Source organism: Trichoplusia ni, chromosome 5, assembly GCF_003590095.1.
Source record: "Trichoplusia ni isolate ovarian cell line Hi5 chromosome 5, tn1, whole genome shotgun sequence".
Taxonomy (NCBI): domain Eukaryota; kingdom Metazoa; phylum Arthropoda; class Insecta; order Lepidoptera; family Noctuidae; genus Trichoplusia; species Trichoplusia ni.
This window is the reverse complement of record NC_039482.1, coordinates 387,598-407,700: the sequence shown is the minus strand read 5'-3', so window position 1 is coordinate 407,700 and position 20,103 is coordinate 387,598. Positions and strand designations below refer to the sequence as shown.

The 20,103-nt window shown below is 35.3% G+C and overlaps 1 protein-coding gene across 2 annotated transcripts in view; it reads left to right on the top strand.

The window, feature by feature from the left end:
* Window positions 1-376: 376 nt before the first annotated feature.
* The window catches only part of LOC113493928 (neuronal PAS domain-containing protein 2-like), a 70,301-nt gene continuing 50,574 nt past the window's right edge, over window positions 377-20,103 (top strand). The window contains exons 1-2 of one of the 2 annotated variants that reach the window (XM_026871963.1): window positions 377-654; window positions 13,132-13,315. In XM_026871963.1, coding sequence (XP_026727764.1) covers window positions 13,143-13,315 — 173 coding nt within the window. In that variant the 5' untranslated portion in view covers window positions 377-654; window positions 13,132-13,142. Of the gene's footprint in view, window positions 655-13,131; window positions 13,316-17,327; window positions 18,428-20,103 lie in introns of those variants that run through there. The other variant, XM_026871962.1, reaches the window with a different exon arrangement.

Sequence of the window (20,103 nt, the reverse complement as noted above, 5' to 3'; positions counted from 1 at the left end):
ATCATCATAATGACTATAAGTGACTTGTTTTGGTTTTCATAGCGTTAGCAGTAGAACTTACACTGTACAGTGTCGGTCTTTGCACTTCAAACTACTTACAGCCAAACTTCATTACAGCGCCATCTGCCAAACTTTGACGCAACTATTTTACAGCGCCAGCTGTTAGACTACGGTAAAACTACATGAAAGGACGACGGTGGATGAACAAAATAACATCAAATTAAAGCACAAAATATCACAAAGAAAACAATAACAGTAAATTATTTTAAATAAACTAAAATAAATGATGTTGTGTTTCATAATAATGTATGGTTTTCGTTTTTCGTTAAATACGACATCTGCCGAATCCGATAAGCATTAATCTTTAGAGAAGTGGTACCGCTTAATAGTTAGACTAAATGACACTAGATGTCGCTACCATTGTTGTTGTTAGTTCGCCTAGTTTAGACAATCAAAACATTTCAATTGGTAAATAATGGAGAAGATCAGATAACAAGCTCCTGTTGCCTTTAAAGTTAGTTTAAATTGTTCCATAATGTGTGTTGCGTGTGATATAACGTTATTATGAATATATCTCAAATAAATTCGGTGAAATTGAAAATATTAGGAGCTCTAACAGGAGTTATTATGTTTAAACCAAGAAGCCGCTCAAAGGTATGTCAAAAACGCATTTATTGCTTAATTTTTATCTACTATTATGTGTAAATAGAACCAAATTATGCAATTGTTTTACGTATGTCGGTGTAATATTATAGTTTTTCGAATAGTGCTTGTAAATGTTTAAGAGATTGGTGTTTATTTGGGTGCAGCTCGGGTGAATGACCCCTGCTCTATATCGGAGTGGTCTATGGAGCGCGGTGCAGTCCGTTGTCACGGCAACGAACCCCCGGCCGCTGAGTACACGCACTTAGATCCGGTCATTTTGTTTCAAGTACTCTATCAATACGAATTAAATAGAATAAAAAGTATAGGAATTGCGTTGGAATTTCCTATTCAATATTAGCGGTCTTTCTGGATAAATAAAAAAATATAATTTATTTGCAACTAGCTTTTCACCCGCGGCTTCGCCCGCGTCGATGTCAGTTATATCGCTATTCCAAGAGAACTCTTCAAAAGTCCGGGATAAAAACTATCCTATGTGGTTTCTCAAGGTCAACTCTATCTCTGTACCAAATTTCATTAAAATCAGTACAGACGTGAAAGCGTAACAGACAGACAGACAGAGTTACTTTCGCATTTATAATATTAGTAGGGAAGGAGGGATTAGTGCTGTTCGAAAAATGACTAAAAAAATATTTTTATAGTTCTAACACTCAGTTTTTTTTTAATATTACAAACTCATATGTATATTCATGAGTAAGGTATTTAATTTTAAGAACAAGTTAATTTTTTTCTAGCTTTTAAATTTTCACACGAGTCATTTATGATGTCAGGTAAATAGGCAACTTTAAGTGGCTTACGAAGTTCCGTTTTTAATTTTTTTCCCAATTATGTGTATGTTCTTATACAATCGTACCTACAAGTTTTTAACAAAAAAAATCTTTTGAAATTGTATACAAATACGTAGTTACCCATATTAAGTAGATATAGTGTTATTTTAAAGGAAGAAGATGAATGAATATCTTTATTCATAATTTGGGGTCGAGTTTTGCTTCTATTCAATCAAGGTCACACCACAGAGTATAGAACAGTACTACGTATACGCATTGACCAATCAGTGTCATTCCATTTTAATATAGGTCAGGGGTCTTTTAAGGCGCCCATGTTACTAAACGATAACTTCTTAATTAAGAATGAAAAGACTGGCCCTGGTTCGTAGGATGCTGCCTGGTGACAGACGGACAGACAGCGGTAACTTAAAGATAAGGTTCGTCTTTACTCATTAAGTAAGGAATTTAAAAAAAATACGTTCAATCCTCGCAAACGTGGTAAATAAGGTTCGGCTAGGGCTATCAATATCTTTATAAACTGAGTATGATACATATTTATATTTTTTTCATATTTTACCCAGGATATCATTCCTATTTCCTACAACTCAAATCTACGCTTTTTTTCAAATAAAATAGGAACACCCGAAAGTTTAACATCTGCTATCCAATTGACAACCCTGTATAAGACACGACACGTCAAAAGAAACATGTAGGTACCTACCTACAAGTCCTATTGTTACTCTCCGCGATCAAGACGCAGATGTATTCTAAAAAGAATCTTAATACCTATCCAAAATAAAGAAACCAGACAATGAAGGCCACGAAACTATAAAAAAAACACCCCAAGTCTTGTTGCTTGACCTATTTTATCATCATTGAATTTTTTGCCCACAATCACCTGAAAAGAAACTGGTTTTTGATTGTGTCATCAATGTACCTATTAGTTTCATTCAGTCTTTTTGAATGTGCGATCCGAGATTTATTTAAGAAGTACCTTTTTAAAAACCTTCCCCAAAAGCAATAATGTAAACAATATTATCAAGCTGTAGAGTTTATTTTATTTGTTCGTCTGTTTGAACGAGTTAATTTTAGAAATCCGAATTTCAAGAGTTGTTTTTTATGTTAGATAGCCCATTTATAGACGAACGCTATAGAACTGTGAAGCAGTAAAGCAATATGTCACGAAAAGGGCAGAGGATGCGTGCACAATAAAACTATTAATCTGATTGTTTAATTCCTTAATTTTTATCTTAAAAGCCACGCCAACAAAATTACGTGCAACAGCTAGTGCCTAATAAAAATCAAAATAGAAAGTACTTAGAGCTTTGTGGAGGTCAATCAATTTAAAAGTTAGCACCCCAAAGGACCATTTGATGCCATTCCATCATTTATTCTTTGCCATTTTCTAAGTGCTCCAACAGTATAGAAGAAATTATGCAAACAACCCTCAGCATCACGTTCTCTTCTAGGTTCGCAAAATGAAAATGTCAGAAAAGCTGTGAAAAAACACATTACAAGCTTAGACAATCCAACTGTGTGAATTTGAATTTAAATGTAATCGAAAATTGCCGCTGTCAGTAAGAACAATCACCTAAAGAATCTCTCAATCTCTTAGTCTAGTCTCGTATAGCCGAGTGGTATAGTCCCAACTTCGCGGGTTCGTTACCCACGCAGGACAAGATATTCGTGTCTTTGTTCACGTGAATTGAATGTTTCTGAACCCCCCCCCCCCCTAAACAAGGATTATGCGGAGTCACTTTTTTTTCTTGATTTCATAACTCAAAACCTTTGCTAACTTGGAGAAAAGTAAAACATCTTTACTACTTTTAAGTCTATCAATCCAAAAATAGGTTACCTACAGGTACTGCACGGGGCTTGAAAGTAACACGCGATTATTAACCTTTTAAAAGGTGCTTTGTGCCTCCAAAGTTACTTAAAAATGCATACAATCGAAGCAACAAAAATCAAAAGGTTAGCCCCGTCTTATAAATGTGAGAATAATTGAAAAGTGCAGCCCTTTGATGGACGTCTTCATAAATCCAAGATGGCGGTGGCGTGTCAAATTGAAATGGAAAATGTGTTTCATGGACTGTGGTACCTTTTGTACACGCATATTGCATAAGTAGCCTAAGTGATGGATGGAAAGGTTTGATATTAGATAACTTGCAATTATTTTCTTTATCGACACAATATTTTTGTTTTAAAAAAGGTATTGGTAAAATAGGTACCAGGTGGCTTGTCATGTATAGAAGTAAGTCACGTCAGAGGCGTGCGCGTACAGCTTACACTTTACACCATTTTGTACATTAACCACACGAAGACAAGAAGGTAACGAAAATAGGATTTGTTGGAAACAGCTTGCTTATAAGCCAACCCCTTGTTGATTCTGCAATTTATTTTAAGTATGTTGAAAATAATTAAATGAAACTGAATCATTGCTATTAATATGTGTATAAATTCGTACCGTCATGCTCAAATAAAATATTTGTAAGCTGAAAGCATCAGAATATTATATTTTATACGCCTATTATTACAATATTCGTCAAAATAATAGATATTCAAGGTAGAACTAGTAGGATTGGATGATGCAACAGTTTTCTAAGCACTGACTTAAAATCAGAATAAACTATAATCAGTTGACTTGTCTAATTCCTTGTTAATTTCACCTAGACCAAGCTGCAATAACTGCATTTCATATCACTCGTAGAACGCCGAAAGCCGAACGAACTCATGCCCGAAACGGTCCAATTAAGGAGACGGTCTATGAATATTTGAAGCGATTTCCACCGACGATATGTCTTCTGGCTACCTAGTGTCTTGTGCCTGGCTTTATTACTGCAATCAAATTCTCGAACTGTGAAATTGTTGGATAATTGCTTGATACATTTTTGTTAAGTTTCTGCTTTATAATTTGTGTTCCATGTTTTAGTCTGGATACCTGTTCTAATAAATGAAAGACTTGGAAATTTCTTCCCTTTTCAATTTACTAATAAGTGAAAAGGATTTATTTCTTTACTTTTCAATTTTGATTTTGAAGGATAGTCAGCGTAGAGACGACAATTTAAAAATAAAGTTTATGAAAGGTGATGTTAAATGGGTTGAAAATACTTTACATGCCATTATCAGTAAAAAGGTTTTATTTCTTTACTTTAAAATGTTGTAAGACGAAAATTTAAAACTGAAGTATACTTTTAAGTTCACTTTAAACAGGTGGAAAATTTCTAGATCGATATTTACTTCTAGACGCTGTAGAAGTACTGTAAAAGAAATTTTATATTATATCAAGGGTAGGTACCCTTGATATAATATAAAATTTCTTTTACCTACCCTTAAGTACCTACCCTTGATATAATATAAAATTTCTTTTTCATGTTTGTTTTTAAAACCCGTTACACTTTAATCTGTGAAAGCACTGTGCAGCACAATTATCGCAGGAGTTATAAAAGTTTCATGAGAATTCAAGCGGAAGCTCTGCCAGCAAGCACTATCTACCGTGGTATTCTGTAGTTCGTGTAAAATGTAGTAATACAATTGCACACAAATAACCATCTGAAAAAGAAATTTTATACACAATTAAATTAACGAATTGAAACAAAATGCACACGGGCGAGTCTTATCATACTTTATCAATCATGTACGATAGATGCTCGAAAGCTCTAATTAGCAACGTCATATTATGCGCAAAGCGTTTGAATTGATCATTCGCAAAAATTGCTTTCGTTCTTGAACCATAATAATCGTTATGAATTATTCCATCGAAAATTATTCCAGCAAAATACGACGAGCGAAAAGGGTAACATCAAATTTGTATGTCATTGAATTTTATGGGAGATATGTAGTTTTTAAACTTTTTATTTTATAGTAAAAGCGTTCTCTTAGTGAAGACGAATTTTTTTGACGTCTATACCCGAACTGCATTCTTTGTAAACGAGGTAGTGACCTACCACTGCTTTTCAACAGAAAATATTAACAAATTAATAGCGATTAGGTCACCAACCCAGCGTATTAGAGTACTATAATAAAGGTTACATTAATCCTCAATTATAATAGAGGTCAAAATACAATCCTCAGCATAAAAACTCGTAAATAAACAAAGAATTCGGTTTTCAAATTTCGAATTTACATACCCATAGACTTGCTGCCGAGTTGTTGACTGGATTAGGATGTGGAGATGCGTACGTTACGCATATTGATGACACTCTTGCACTTGGGAATCAACTGCATTGTATTAAAGGTAATCACGTCTACATTGTGACCGATAGGGGTACGACCATCTATACACCTATATGGTAACGATGCAGACGTATTAAATACGGGTTAAAACTAGGCATCCAAGATATAGGGGCAACATAGATCGGGGCCAAAATTAACTCCGTTATTTTTGACTCATTGCTATTGCTATTACGCCAAATGTCTGCAATGCTTAGATTGTATAGTGTGATAGGGCACTAATCTACTAACTCATCCGGAGTGTTCAAAAGTCTTGCTCTTCCTTTAACTAATCCACTCTAATAGGATGTGATCATGGTCTGAAGAGACCAGACATGTCGTCTTAAAAGCTGGTGATGTGAAAGAGGTCCATTAATTAATTACTTCGTCAAAGTTGACTTCAACTGTCAAAGAAGACCTAACAAAGCACAGGCGCCGAACTCTTGCGTACGAGTATGTTAGCCAGACTTGTGTCAAAGGACTTCTTCAAACTTCGAAGGAACGCAAATTCGAAGAAGACGTTTCAATTTTAAAACTTATTACGTTTCACATTTAATTAGTATTATTACCTATACTTTCACAACACTTTCATTGAAAGTACCACCTAGTCCTAAAATAAGCAAAACTGGTTATATGAGTAAGCAGTAGAGGACATAATTATAACATTCCTATGTTTTAAAATATGTTATAGATATAAGTTGAACCCAGACTCAAAACATAAGTTATAACCACTCAAACATTTGTCTTAGATTAGAATCGAGCCCCTGGTTTCTGGTATAGCAATCGCCACTATCCAACGGACCAACAGCGCAGACTAAAACCCATTGAAGATTAAAAATAAGTGAAAAACGTTAGTTGCTGGACGTATCAAGCGGACCATATCATAGACCAGACTCTTTGATAAAGAACTATGTTCAGTGGTGGATTGCAAGAGAATATAAAATATTGATGTTGAAGGGAGAAAGGTTTTTGCAACCTTGTTTCAGCAAAGCCAGAGAAAACTTCCATTCGGAATTGTTTACAAAGTTTACTTGAGTTTAGACAAACAAATATTCAACAGGTGTTCTAAGAGGAGCTTTGTTTTATTTTGTTAGCTTTTGACTTTTGATACCAGAGAAAGGGTATTTAATATTGGATAGCAAGTGTTACATACTCACTAAAATAATTAAAAACTAACGTAACATACGACTGTTTTCGTTATAAAAAGCAGAAAAAAAAACCAAATAGCATCGAAAAGTCGAGTTCGCTACCATCAAAAATTGTAACTACTGCAAAATGGCAACCGAAACCTCGTGACCTGATTGCTTCAGATGCTCTCAGAGTTTTTTTTCAGAGGTCGTCAAGGTTTTGTGCCAGTTAATTCGAAGGTATTCTTCAGACATTGGTTATACCTTCCAAAATGTCTACCGTATTTGACCACTCTTCAATTGACGTAGTTTTGGCGAGAAAAAATGTTAAATATAAAAAAAAGTGTAAATTTTCAGTTTACCAGATTTCTTTTCCAACCTCGTACCAAAAGAATAATTATTTCTAGATAACATCAATTATTGGTTTTATCTTGATAATTATATTGTTTTTGGTACAGAGATAGTCAGATATTGCTTACCAAGTACTACCAGCAACTGAATTGCCTGTCAACTGATATTTCTCTGTCTTTTTTTCGTCGTTCTTTTTTTCACGTTTAAATTAGTCCGGAGGCATTTGCAGTTTAACGTGACGTCTCCTGTCAGGATGCAACTTTGTAAAATGGGTTTAATTTTAGATTGCATGAAGTGTGTACGTAAATGTGCATAAATAAAAGAATTGTGTAACAGTCAGCTGTGTCAGCGTGACAGCGACGTGGTTAAAGCATTATGTTGTCATGACAACCCTTTGTTGCTCTTAAACTGCAATTGTCGTGCTTGAAGGATATGAATTATAAATGATATCATTATGAATTTAATAGCGTTGTTTAGGTATACGTTAAGTAATAAAGTATGTTGTTCTGAAAGGCTGTAAATATTAGTTGCTGACGAAATCTACCTAGCTGGATTGTAATTGGGTGAAAAAATTATCAAACACAAAAAAATGTGTAACTTATTACACTATTTCGCAAATAAGTTTTGAATGTAATATTATTTTAAATTAACAAAAAATAATAATTAAACATTTTCATTGCAACCGACTTCAAATAAAAACAACTAAGCCAAACTTGATAAAATTTAGATGGAACTAAATGACAGCTATTTCACGTTAAATTACTAAATCTACAAAATCATCCATACTCAAGCACTGAGGCAGCAAACATAAAAATAATACAGAGAAATTTTGACCACCTCCTATTTAACATCGGTTGAAAACTTTTACAAAGAAAATTTGTGGATTTTTTCTTCGCTCTGCCAGTAAACTAAGTAAACAGTTATTATAGCTTTTCTACTTTAATAAAGACTGCAACATGTTAAAGTTCGTTATTATACTTTGTTCCTTACGGTTAGAAAACACTGGTTTTACTGCAAATGAGAGTGTGACTGATTACTTTTCTGGAGTATAAACTTCTTTTCCTTTTTTTGTAAAAGTGCACGTACTGTAAAGATATAAAAGTTTCAATTGAAAGTAAACTGGGCAACATTGATATATATTTTCCATTGTGAATTATCTATAATACATACAGTTAATCCACCGTGAATATTTATACTAATATCATAAAGCTGAAGAGATTGTTTGTTTGTTTAAACGCGCTAAACTTAGGAACTACTGGTGCAAATTGAAAAATTCTGTTTGTGTTCAATAGACCATTCATTGAGGAAGATTTAGGGCTACACGCTGCAACTAATAGGAGCGATGATACAATGGAAAATGTGGAAACGGGGAAAAATATTCATCTGTTCAAAAAAATCCTAACTTATTTCTTTTAACCACGCAGGCAAAGTCGCGGGCAACAGCTCGTATTAAATAGAAGCTCGGATTTTTTTTAAATAATTCACTCTGCTATATTCACGCTTGCTTGATTTTGCTATTTCAGCCTTCATGTCTATTTCCCATTACCAAGACAACGGGCAGGCTGTGGAGAGAGAGAAAAAGGTACACATTCCTGTCTATTACAATTAGTGTGCCTTCAGAAAATGTATGATGGAGCTAAATGGATGATGGGTAGTATTAAAAAATTGTGGACACTGTTAATATATTTTTAGACCGCTTTTGTAAATCAATGCGTTATTTGGTTGAAATATTGTTTGATATTTCAAACAATTTCATCTACAGTTTGACCGGCACAGCAATCATGTATTACTGAAGCCCAGCTATCTGTCCGTCTTCAGTCTATATCTTATGAATCGTGATAGCTATACAGTTCAAATTTTACAGATAACGTATTCCTATTACCACTATCAAGTTTCTACTAATGATCGAAGTTAAGCAGCGGTTGTTACGGCTATATAATTTGTTGACCTGCTTTATTATCTCATTTTTTTCCTTTTTATTCTAATAGTCAGAATAAATTTTCGCCAAGATTACGAAGATATATAGCTCAATAAATATATACAAATCGGGAACATTCCTAGGCTCCAAGCATTTTAAAACGTAAAATGTATTTCGCATCAAATACTAGTGTAAAGATTTCTTTCGCATGACTTACGATCTTCCGATTCACTTATTTCGATTAATGTTGTATGCAACTTACTGGTATTTCAAAGGTTACTCTACAGAGTGTTCTTGAAATTAAAGACGAGTGGGTGCCCAGAGATAGAGGACACTTAGAGATACTAGAATCACCCCTGTTTACGAGTAGTATTTTTTGATGGTTAGTTGAGATATCATCAATCTTGCCTCTTCCCAATTATTTTACTGTCGGCTTCCAATCTGACTGGATGCAGCTCAGTATCAGTATTTGTCAAGGGGCGTTGCCTGTCTAACCTCCTCAGCGCAGTTACATGGGCAACACGATACCCCATATACTGGTTGTCAGGCTCTCTAGCTTCTGACTACTCGTAGCGATGCCGAGGCCCACAATTTAACGTGCCTTCCGAAACACGGACAAACTCGTTATGACATAGATGGTCATCTACGGACCGACGAATTTAGTCGTAGCTAAACCTGTGATCGATCAACTTGTGCCGTTGTTGTTCAGCCACGAGCTTCTTTTTGTAAGGTGGTTAATGATGCGCCTATCCTAGATACCATGGCATTATGAACTTATTACGGGACGTTTGCCTACATGATTGTATCCTGTAAACAAGTTTGGTACCTCAGAACTTCGGATTTGATGAACCGATTTCGTTGATTCTCCTTTCATTTAACGTGGAATAGCTGTCACTTCGTCTAATTGATTTAATTAATATGAAACATACCGATAAGGATACCCCTAAGAGAAACCAATCCGTGCGTACATTTTTGAACATCCCGTATAAATAGTCAGTTATAAGAAAATTTTGCAATTGATTGAACTAGGAATTTTGAACTACATAAGTGTAAAATCATACAGAATGCGAATATGTGACGACAGGTGAGAATTTATATGAAATTGTTGGCAAATATTCCTAAGATGTGCTCAATCACGCGCTCAACAATTTTCATTGGTATTTGCATGCTTAAAATATTCTTATAGGATATACACGTATTTGCGTTTTTTTAATGGGACCGACGAACGTCAGATTGACAGTCATGTAAAATCCTGGTACTTAGCTACATCCAGTTAGACTGGAAACCGAACCCATCGTAGTCGATAAAACTCAAGGCAGATGACGTAAAATGTGAGAAAGAAACAATTGCCGATCGTTGAAGTTATGCGATATTTTTGAGATAATCTTGAATGGAATATGGGGTGTCATAATTCCAAAGGATGGTAATATTGTGAGAATTATTATGTCCTGCAACCAGAGAACATGTAGGTTAGTCATATCCATCAATCTGTTGCGGAGATTGAAACCACAACCACTGCAGCTTAATACATTCACATAGCCACATAATGAAGTCAAAGCACTGGACGGAGCTAGCCGAGTGGTTTGAGTCGCCACGAAAAACACACAGAGCGCGACATGTTGCGGGTTCGATCCCCGCGTAGGACAAACATTTGTGTGATCCACTAATGCTAGTCCTGAGTTTGGGTGTCTTTATGCTCGTGATTGTAAAACAGTGTGTGTATGGTTGTAAAACAGACCGCGACACAATTATTAAATTCCTTACTGCGGGAGTCCACTCCATTTTTTAATAAATATTTTATTAATGCAAACATAAATTGATCACATAACAGTGAAAGGAAATATTCTATACAACTTTTTGTCTATAAAAAGCGTTATGACAATTTTTACTGTTCACGCAGAGCCAAAAATACAAGTCTTATACATATTTTTAAAATATCTGATGGATTAAAAATATACTTTTTATACTGTAACGCCATCCCTTAATCTACCTAACAATAAACATGAGAGTTCTTAAAAGAGAAAACCTCTTTCACAAATATAATTTAATAATTAAGTTTTAAAATCAAATTCTAGACTAATACCTGTCTGTCCAACTCGTGCCTACTCTTTACGCTAGAATCTAGCATAGCATTCATTATAATGAAGGATTTCTCTCTCCAAGAGTTTTAATGAGCGCCCAAAATAATTAACAAATGAGTAGAGTAAGTTGAAACTGTATGATGCATTATATTAGTAAAATTGCTACGAAGCTACACTTCAAGGTCAAACCATTAGACATCGCAAAAGTTCAGACAGAATGGAATCATGGGTACCGATCTACCTATCGCAAAAACAAAGCAATGTTTTGACTGTTTTCGATATACACAAAGTTTGTTCCGCTAATAAAGCGAGTGAAATGATTGACTAATTGGATGACGTAGTTTAATTGCATTCATGTGACAATAGGGAACTAGCGCTCACTGCAAATCTTTTATCGAACAATAACGTACATTGCCAAACTTGAGAACTGAATCACTGATTTACAGTTACGTCTTAGAGACATTAATGCAGTTGTGGAAGAAAGAGGTAGGAGGAGGTTAGCGCCGTGTATTGCTCTGTCACGCTTTCATAACGAAAATGACGTTTATTTAATTGTAATAGTAAGCTTCTACTACTAAGCAGGTGTGTATTAGGATTATAAGGATAAACGCTAGAGATTGAAGGGTGATTGGCAAACGGACGTGGCGTAAATCAGCAATCCGTTATCGCTTATATGTATATCTGATTATGTCATACAAGATTACTAAATTTACCTGCATATCAAAGTTACTTTTTAAATTCCGAACTCCAATAAATCTGTGGGGACAGTCATTTCAGCTTCTAACGTACTTCGTGTCCGGATTCGCTACTTTCTTTTATTTAATTCTGTTTTCAAGTTCGATCTCTCGCTTACGATTTTTCATCTAGCCCACCATGTTCCACTACTGAGCAAATATAGGCTTCCCCCAATTTTTTCCACGACTCCTGGTCCTGGACTAAGCAAGTAGAAGAAGAGGCATTTAGATCGTCCCGCCACCGCTTTCTAGGTCGGCCCACGGCGTCATTATGGTGACATTAGCCCAGCTGTCACTGCCAATGCGCCTAATATCATTTTAGCTTGGCAGCCTTTTTGCCGATGTCTGTAATCCCAGTTTTGACCAATAATGCATCGTTCCATAGCTCTTTCACAAACTCCAAAGCGGAACTTCTGGGAGTCGGTAAGCGAGCAGGTCTGGGCGCCGTAATGTAGGATGGGCAAACGCATCGATGAGTTTCCGCTTAAGAGAGATAGATTTTTACTTCTGTGCCCAACTTTGTCTTATTTAACTACAACCTGTTCTGACCCTAGCCCCATCAAAGCCCTTTGATGGGGCTCACTAACTAACTACTCACCAAATAATTTAATTGCATTTCACGAAAACAAAACTAAATTCAAATTCAATTAAACATCCATAGACTACTGTACTACAAGTTAATTATAATTACCGGTCAAAGGATTAAATTTTCATTGCTGTAAAGACTTTATCGTTAAAGTTTCCCTCACTGAGATAAAGTTTCGTTCAAATACCTCACCTCAAAGCAGTGTTCAGACGTCGAACTGAATAAATAGCATCCTAGGAATTATTCAGGCGGAATGTTATGGCGAAACACGTTTTCGATGCCATGTTTATCAAGAATATGAACAAGGTACGTTTCAGTTTGCTAAGTTGATTCAATAAATAGGTTTTTTACGGAGTACAATACTTTGTAGTGGACAAAGTATTAATCAGTACTTGCTTCTCTATATGAGAAGACGCTTTGGTCCAATGTGACATTTACAACATGATCTAATGAAAAAAGCTTACCAGAACGTAAGTCCAGAACTTTCGTACGGGTTTCAAACGTACAGTGAATTATAATTTCTTTTCTACCTCAAAAGTTACAGTTAGGCACATATTTTTTAAACATAATATAACATCGACACTAACCAAGCCAACAGTTTTGTCAGTCTGTCCGATCAATATTTATAGACCCACAGAATCATTCAACCTGGAACATTTTCCTTAGTAAACCAAATTCGAAAATTTCGGCCCCAGGTTTAGCGGCCATGGCTGAGACGCAGAGCCACACGCCCGGCGTGATCCGCAGCACTCGGGACTACCTCCAGGTGCCCGAGTCTCCGGCTCCAGCGTCACCCGAGGACTCGGAGGAAGCCCGCACAACTTCACCCATCTCCACTCTGTCTGGCGACGATGACTCCTCCACAGTGTCCACGACAAGGTCAGAAAAAATATTGTAAATATTTAATATAAAAAGGTAGAAAAATATAGGAATGAGAGTTTGTGAAATTGGGTAGAATTAAAAAAGACTAGCCGAAACAGACGCAATGAAAAACAGCAGCAGATCAAATAATTTATAAGTTTATCGTCATTTATCCGACAAAAGTTAAAAAAAACAATTTTATTTTACAATTCGTTGTCGAATTTTAAACTCTAAACTAAAAAAACAAAATATCATGGCACTCTTTTGTAGATTCGAGTACTCATTGTAATTCCTGCTGAAGCAAATTATTTTTTATTTCACTGTTGAAACAACCCTTCCGTCCCTTTGTCTGTAAACCACAAATACGTGTCAATAAACAATATTGAGCGTGGAATATTACTCAAAAGGCTTAAAATCAGGCGCGTCGAGTTAATAAATATTGCATTGATGTTTAATTCTCTCCTGCCGGCTAAGCCAGTCCGTGCCGTAAGCTTTATTTTTTATGCCTACATTGTTAACTCGATTTCAAAATATTTTACTAAGATATTTAAATAGCGGCTGTGAGTAATACCTGAAAATAGAGTGTGAATAGGGACGTGCCTAAATCACTTTTTGTGTACTCGTATTTTATTTGCTAAAAATCTGTGAAGGTATATAGGTATAGTGATTCATTTCAGGCTGATAAGAAAAGATTTCCATGTATCTCTGTTTCAATCATAAATGAAAGTTATCAAAGCTATTTATAAGTTAGAGTAGACAGTATTCTGTTATATGTATACCTACCTAAAAACTGCTGTTCTTGTGAACCAATTAAATACATAGATACCAAATAAACCCAAAAGAAGTAGTAAAAACTATTTAAAAGCATACACATAATTTACATTTAAATTGAGTGCAGTTTTAAATAAACAGCAAATGTCATTTACTGGGAGATCGCGACAATAAATTACTGTATAATAAAACGTAAATATGCCAATACATTGCAATTAACATTAACTGCAACGTTAATTAATAATTAATAAAGCGCCATCACAACAAACGGTTGATAAGCTGTATGAAGCAAAAATGTTTCGAAATATCCACAATGTGATTATTTCATCGTTTCGCGCCGTAAATCAAATTTGGGAGCCAATTAGCTGAGCTTTAAAATGCGCTTCCTGATAATTTTAGTTTTTTTACTCTGTCTGAATTTTGACCCGGGCGGCAATTACTTCGATGAAAGTTATTGAAAGCATATCGCTTTAGTGTTGAGGTAATTTCAGGAGGCGAAAACTGAATATTAGTATGAGGTTGAATGTACAAGTAATAAAAATTGTTAGCAATCAGACAACAAAGACTTTGGATACCTCTGCTAGGCTTCGATTAGCAATTGAATAAATTGAAATACAGACTCAACAAAATCGAACATCATATTGAACTACCCTTATAATGAAGTCATGAAAATGCAGCTAAAACTGTGATTTTGCTGCATCATTTTTATAAATTGAATTAATTTCAAAATAACGAAGAACGTCTAGTCTATTCGGAGACAGTTTCCTAAAACGGATGTTACAGAAAACTACGCCCGGATACTACCCAGACGTCTTCCTAATTACGGGAGAATCGAGGAACGTGGGTTCAAGCCAATTACAAATAAAACCTTATCAATAGTCCTGATAAATATGTATTTTCTTTACCTAAAATATCAAAGACTTTTGGCGCTTCGCAACAGCGCCAGACCAATTATTTTTGCCCCAAAAAAGTAATTCCATATCAGTCTCTCTTCATGATTTCCACGTGTTTCTCGAAAACCTTGGACGTTGTCTAGACTTGTTTAACTATTTTTGGTTCGAGAAATTTAACTCTCAAAGAGGAATACTGTCATAAACGTAGGTATGTCGATAATCAGTGAAAGCAAGTATATAATTTTATTCTTTGGTATTATTTACGTAAATTACCTCAAATTAACATTAATTCATTTGCTTTTTTCTTATAACATAGCACTAATGTAGCAAACAGAATACGAAACGCTAAAAACCTTTTTGCAAGTGCTCGTACGCAACGGTTCAATTGCAACGACATACATGAATACAAATTAATAATTTTGGTCAATTCAGTTCAATCTAAACTGCTGAATGTAAATACTAAGACGAACAATGCTGTAACAAACTTGTACAGTTGAATAAAAAAGTGATCCCCAAGTAAGTAGAGAATGGCTTGAGTGACGTTGAAAAGGTCAGGCTCCCTAACTGTCGAGTGTTGCACTATTGTGCACGGTTGTACTCTCCCCATTGACTTACCGCATAAAGCAAATTATTTTACATATTTCTCACCAGCATGATTCTGTGACCTTGATGTGAAGACAGCTGGGGGTATAAGGCAGGTGCTGATGATCACAACAGTCCACACTTTCTTATTTTTTTTTTATGTTCATCTTTCTTAAGGGCTGTGCTATGTCACGCTGCAGTCTCATAAAATGATAGATCATGATAGTTACCTGTACCACTTTTTACTTTTTCAATGATTTTCATAATATTAAAAAGGATTTCATCCTTTTTTATCGTTATATTCGATTCGATTTTCACTTTCACAGTTTCAGAGAAACTAAAACGACCTTTAAATAGGTTTTAGTGAACTATAAGGTACATATTAAATTTTTCCATTTCCAAGCCTGTAAATAGCAGAACAGTAAAAAAAGCAATTGTGCTTAGTACTACCTTTACGGTTCTATTCAGTCATCATTTAGTTCTTTTTTCTAATTGAACTGAAGATTTTTAGTTTATATATCTATCTGCATATCACGTGAATTGTGCTTTTTCTACTGCTCTTTATTAACAAAGTTACAAAAATAGAACTTCTCTGTTAAGTAATGCACAATCAAGTCATATCGAATACGTGCACAAAAAGAAATTTATCAGTTGTCGAACCCACTAACTTAGGCACTATAACCATACACAATACCGTAGTGTCTAATAAACCTCTGTTTCATAAAATGTTACAATAAAAAAACAAATATCAGTTATATACACATCTAAATACTTGTTTATATAAATTCCTAAACCTAAACCTCTTTCCCGATTTCAATCAAATTTAAATCTCAATTTGCAGTCGCATTATTTTCTGGTAACTTACTATACTACTACTTATAACCTACCTACCCTTCTAAGAAAACGCGCACGAAGTTGCAGGCAACAGCTAGTTTGTCATAAAGTTCAGATTTTATAACTTTGAAACGTGCCTACCTGGTGTCAATTAATCTTCCGCCACCTCCTCCCACAAAAACAACTCTGGGAAACTCATGGCCATTGAATGGACGTAAGGACAAATTTTCGTTCTGCACCGGTACACTTTTTAAAACTCGCACCGAGATTGCGCTGGCAGCTTAATTAGAAGTAAAATGTTTCATTAGCGTGCATCGGAAAACTCCATGAAAAAGGAGAACGTTGGCGTGCAGCGTGCACACTCCCGCTCCCTAAATTAACTCCGACAGTTCCACGGAATGAAATGCTGCAAGTCCTAAACCAAACTAAGCTCTAGCTGCGCCTTAATATCGTTGATATTAGTTCATCCAATCGGATTTGCCGGCTAAACTCTGACCCACGAAGTTTATAAACGCATTTTCGAAATTAAAAGTCCTGTATCGAACAGTTACCTCACGTGATTTGTAAACTGAGGTGGCGAGAGAGAAAGAAAATAAATTGAAATCAACGTTGTGCAACTTTATTGATTTCATTTTATTTTAGGAGCGCCCGTTCTTACTAAATTATTCAGGGTGGGAAAATCTAGTTGCAAGACTAGACAGATTATTCATATATATATATCAACTATTTGTGTATAGTTCGTCAAAACTTTCGATTAGATGTTTGTTAATAAAAATAATATGAGTGTGCTTGCATTATCTACTTATACTCCAGGTAGTGAGAATCCCGATGTTCATAATTATCCTTAATTATTCAACCTTCTATAAACCGCAATTTCAGTTTTGAATATACATATTTTAGTACCCTTTACTACCAATATTTTAATAACAACAAGGGCAGATATTATGCTTAATTATTTATGCTAATTAACAAGAATTCGTCTTGTATGTATTCTTAATATAACGTTTAATATTATGTTTATGAAAATTGTGTAACTGTCACTATCAATTAATGCAGCTGTGATATAAAATAATCATACTCATTATAATTATTCTAATCATTAGGTACTTACTGTATCTACCTATCTAATACATGTAGACTTTAGCAGATTTATGGGTAAACAGGGCTTGTTTTCATTTCACAACTTTGTTACAATCTTGAGCATGTAACTGTACCCAAAAATAATTAATTAAAGGTACGTGTTGTAAGTTATCTTGCAAGTTTCATCAAATACACACCTCATTTATCATTTTATTCGATTATAACTATTTGCAAGCCGCCAATAACGGGTACAATGGTCTCCCGGCATTTATTATGAGTTAACTGCTATACAACATCACGGTCAACGCAGCGACTATAATCCATGCATAACATGATTATTCCAATAACCGTATACCTAAACTATGACGAAACTATTATCGTAGCCGCTAAAACTGCGTAATAATGTAAACAAAACATAACAAAAAGACGCGTAAGAATGTTAAAAAATTGCATGTCGTGTTTGTAATAGGAGAGCAAGGATAGCGGCGGCTGCATAGTGACTAATTAGTTTGGCGTGAACAGTGCTCAAGACCGCCCTTTATCAGTAGTCGGCTAACGACGTACATCAGCGAGTGCCGTGAAGCGGCCAGATAAAGGATTTGCAGTTTGTTTATGCGTTGCATCGGAGCGGGAGACGCGAGCGGGGCGTCAGTGCGCGCGCGTTGCCTCGCCCGATGCACGCGTGTGTCGCCGGTGCGCAGTAGTCCCTCGTCTACGTCGAAGAGCAGACCATGGCTGAATGGTCCTTGCCCGACCTCGACTCCCCGATTAACCAATACAATACTTATCAATTCGCGAATAATTATTCGTCGTATTATCCAAATATTCCTGTGACGTGTGTGCCCCCGGCCCAGCCGCCGCAAGCGCAACCCTGCATGTCGGCACCACCACCAAACATGGCTCTCCAGCTGGCCTCACATTCCCAGATGCCCTACGTGAACCCTCCGCCGCCGCCGCCACCACCACGGCCGTAAGTAAATTTAAATACTTTCCCCTGTCCAGTTCTCGTCGTAAAGTAAACGCTCTCTGAAAACTTTTCACAAGTTTTCTCAAACTTTTCCATGTTCAGTTCTATAAAGAAACATTTTTTCCGCTGATTCTATCGTTAGATAATAAATTAATTTAACAGGCGTCACCTATTTGATTTGTTTTTATGACTTTAATCTTTTAAGGGTTGATAACGCGCTATTATAAGCATAATAATTTATCTACGTTAATAAACCAAATGTGCCTACATCTATAAAATAATATTAACTATTTATTTAGGTTTATATAAAAAATCAAGTAATTTTATATAAATTTAAATTGTGTTTTAAGAAATACTCAATCTTTATCTTGTCTCTTACTTAATTCTACCAAAACGTTAACTGAGAATAGTATTAATTACCCGGCACTTTAAATATGTTTTGTTATCGTTATAATCCAAACATGGTTTTGACCTTGTAGTGATAACATGCAAGTAATTACCATACAATTATAATTAACTAGCTCTACCCCGCACATTAAGTTGGTGATGCTTATTTTGATTTTTAGAGATTTAACATTAAACTTATCACTCTAGTCCGCTTAATAAATGAGTCAAGGGAAAAAGGCTGCAAAGGATTACCTAATGCGTAACTCGCGGGGACATCGTGCTTGCTACCGTTATAAAACATTTTATCAATGTTGAGTCTACCGTTTGAGCCTGCAGGATGTAATAATACACACGAGTGGGCTTTATAATATTAATACGGTTAATCTAGCACTAACCAACTGCAGGGCCAATGCCTCTCCTCGAAGCTTCCACTTTTTTTATAGTATAACCCTCAATTCGACCCACAACCTCACTCTCATTACAATATCTGTAAGAGTGATTTAATCGTAATTGCATAAACAACGAAAGAAAGAGCCAACTTTCACGCTTGACATTATTCATGATATCTTCAAGTGTAAGCATAAAAATGGCTTTAAATTCACTCAGCAGGTAGGACGAGGTGTCAGATTGCTAGTAATTTGATTCTCAACAATAACATAAACGCCTAATTAGATCTGATACGTAGTAGCCGTTTCACTGACCTGAGGCTACGCGCTGTATTTGCTGTGAATGCAAAATACAGCCTCTCATATTTCGACATAATATTATATTACCCAACAATGGGTGGTCGAAAAAAATAACAATTAACGGATGGAGATGTTTGTGTATCGTAGGTAATGGAATTAATTGAATTTTAGGTTTTAATGATCTGAATTAAATGTTATTAGATTGTATGTCTACTTCTTCAATTCAATAATTATATAGTACAGTTTTATAAGTTTCTGACGTTGTAGGAAGCTATGTCAGGTACCTCCGAACGGTTTTTCTTAATTTATTTATAATTAAAACAATAATAAACTTATAGATATGTAAAATATTCATATAATGTGGCCACGGGTAGGTATTAGTTTATAACGAAATTTTAAACGTTTGTTGAGCATTTCGGTCAGTATTGTTCTTTATAATTCAAATAAATTACCTGCACAAGTATAATATAAGTAATTAACCCGTTAAAAAACCTCTGTACGGCTTTTTTACATTAAATTTACACTGTCAAATTTTCTCTGCAAGAATTCTTCATGTTAATGCTGAAGCGTTTGTTTGAATGCCCTCATCTCAAAAGCTACTGGACC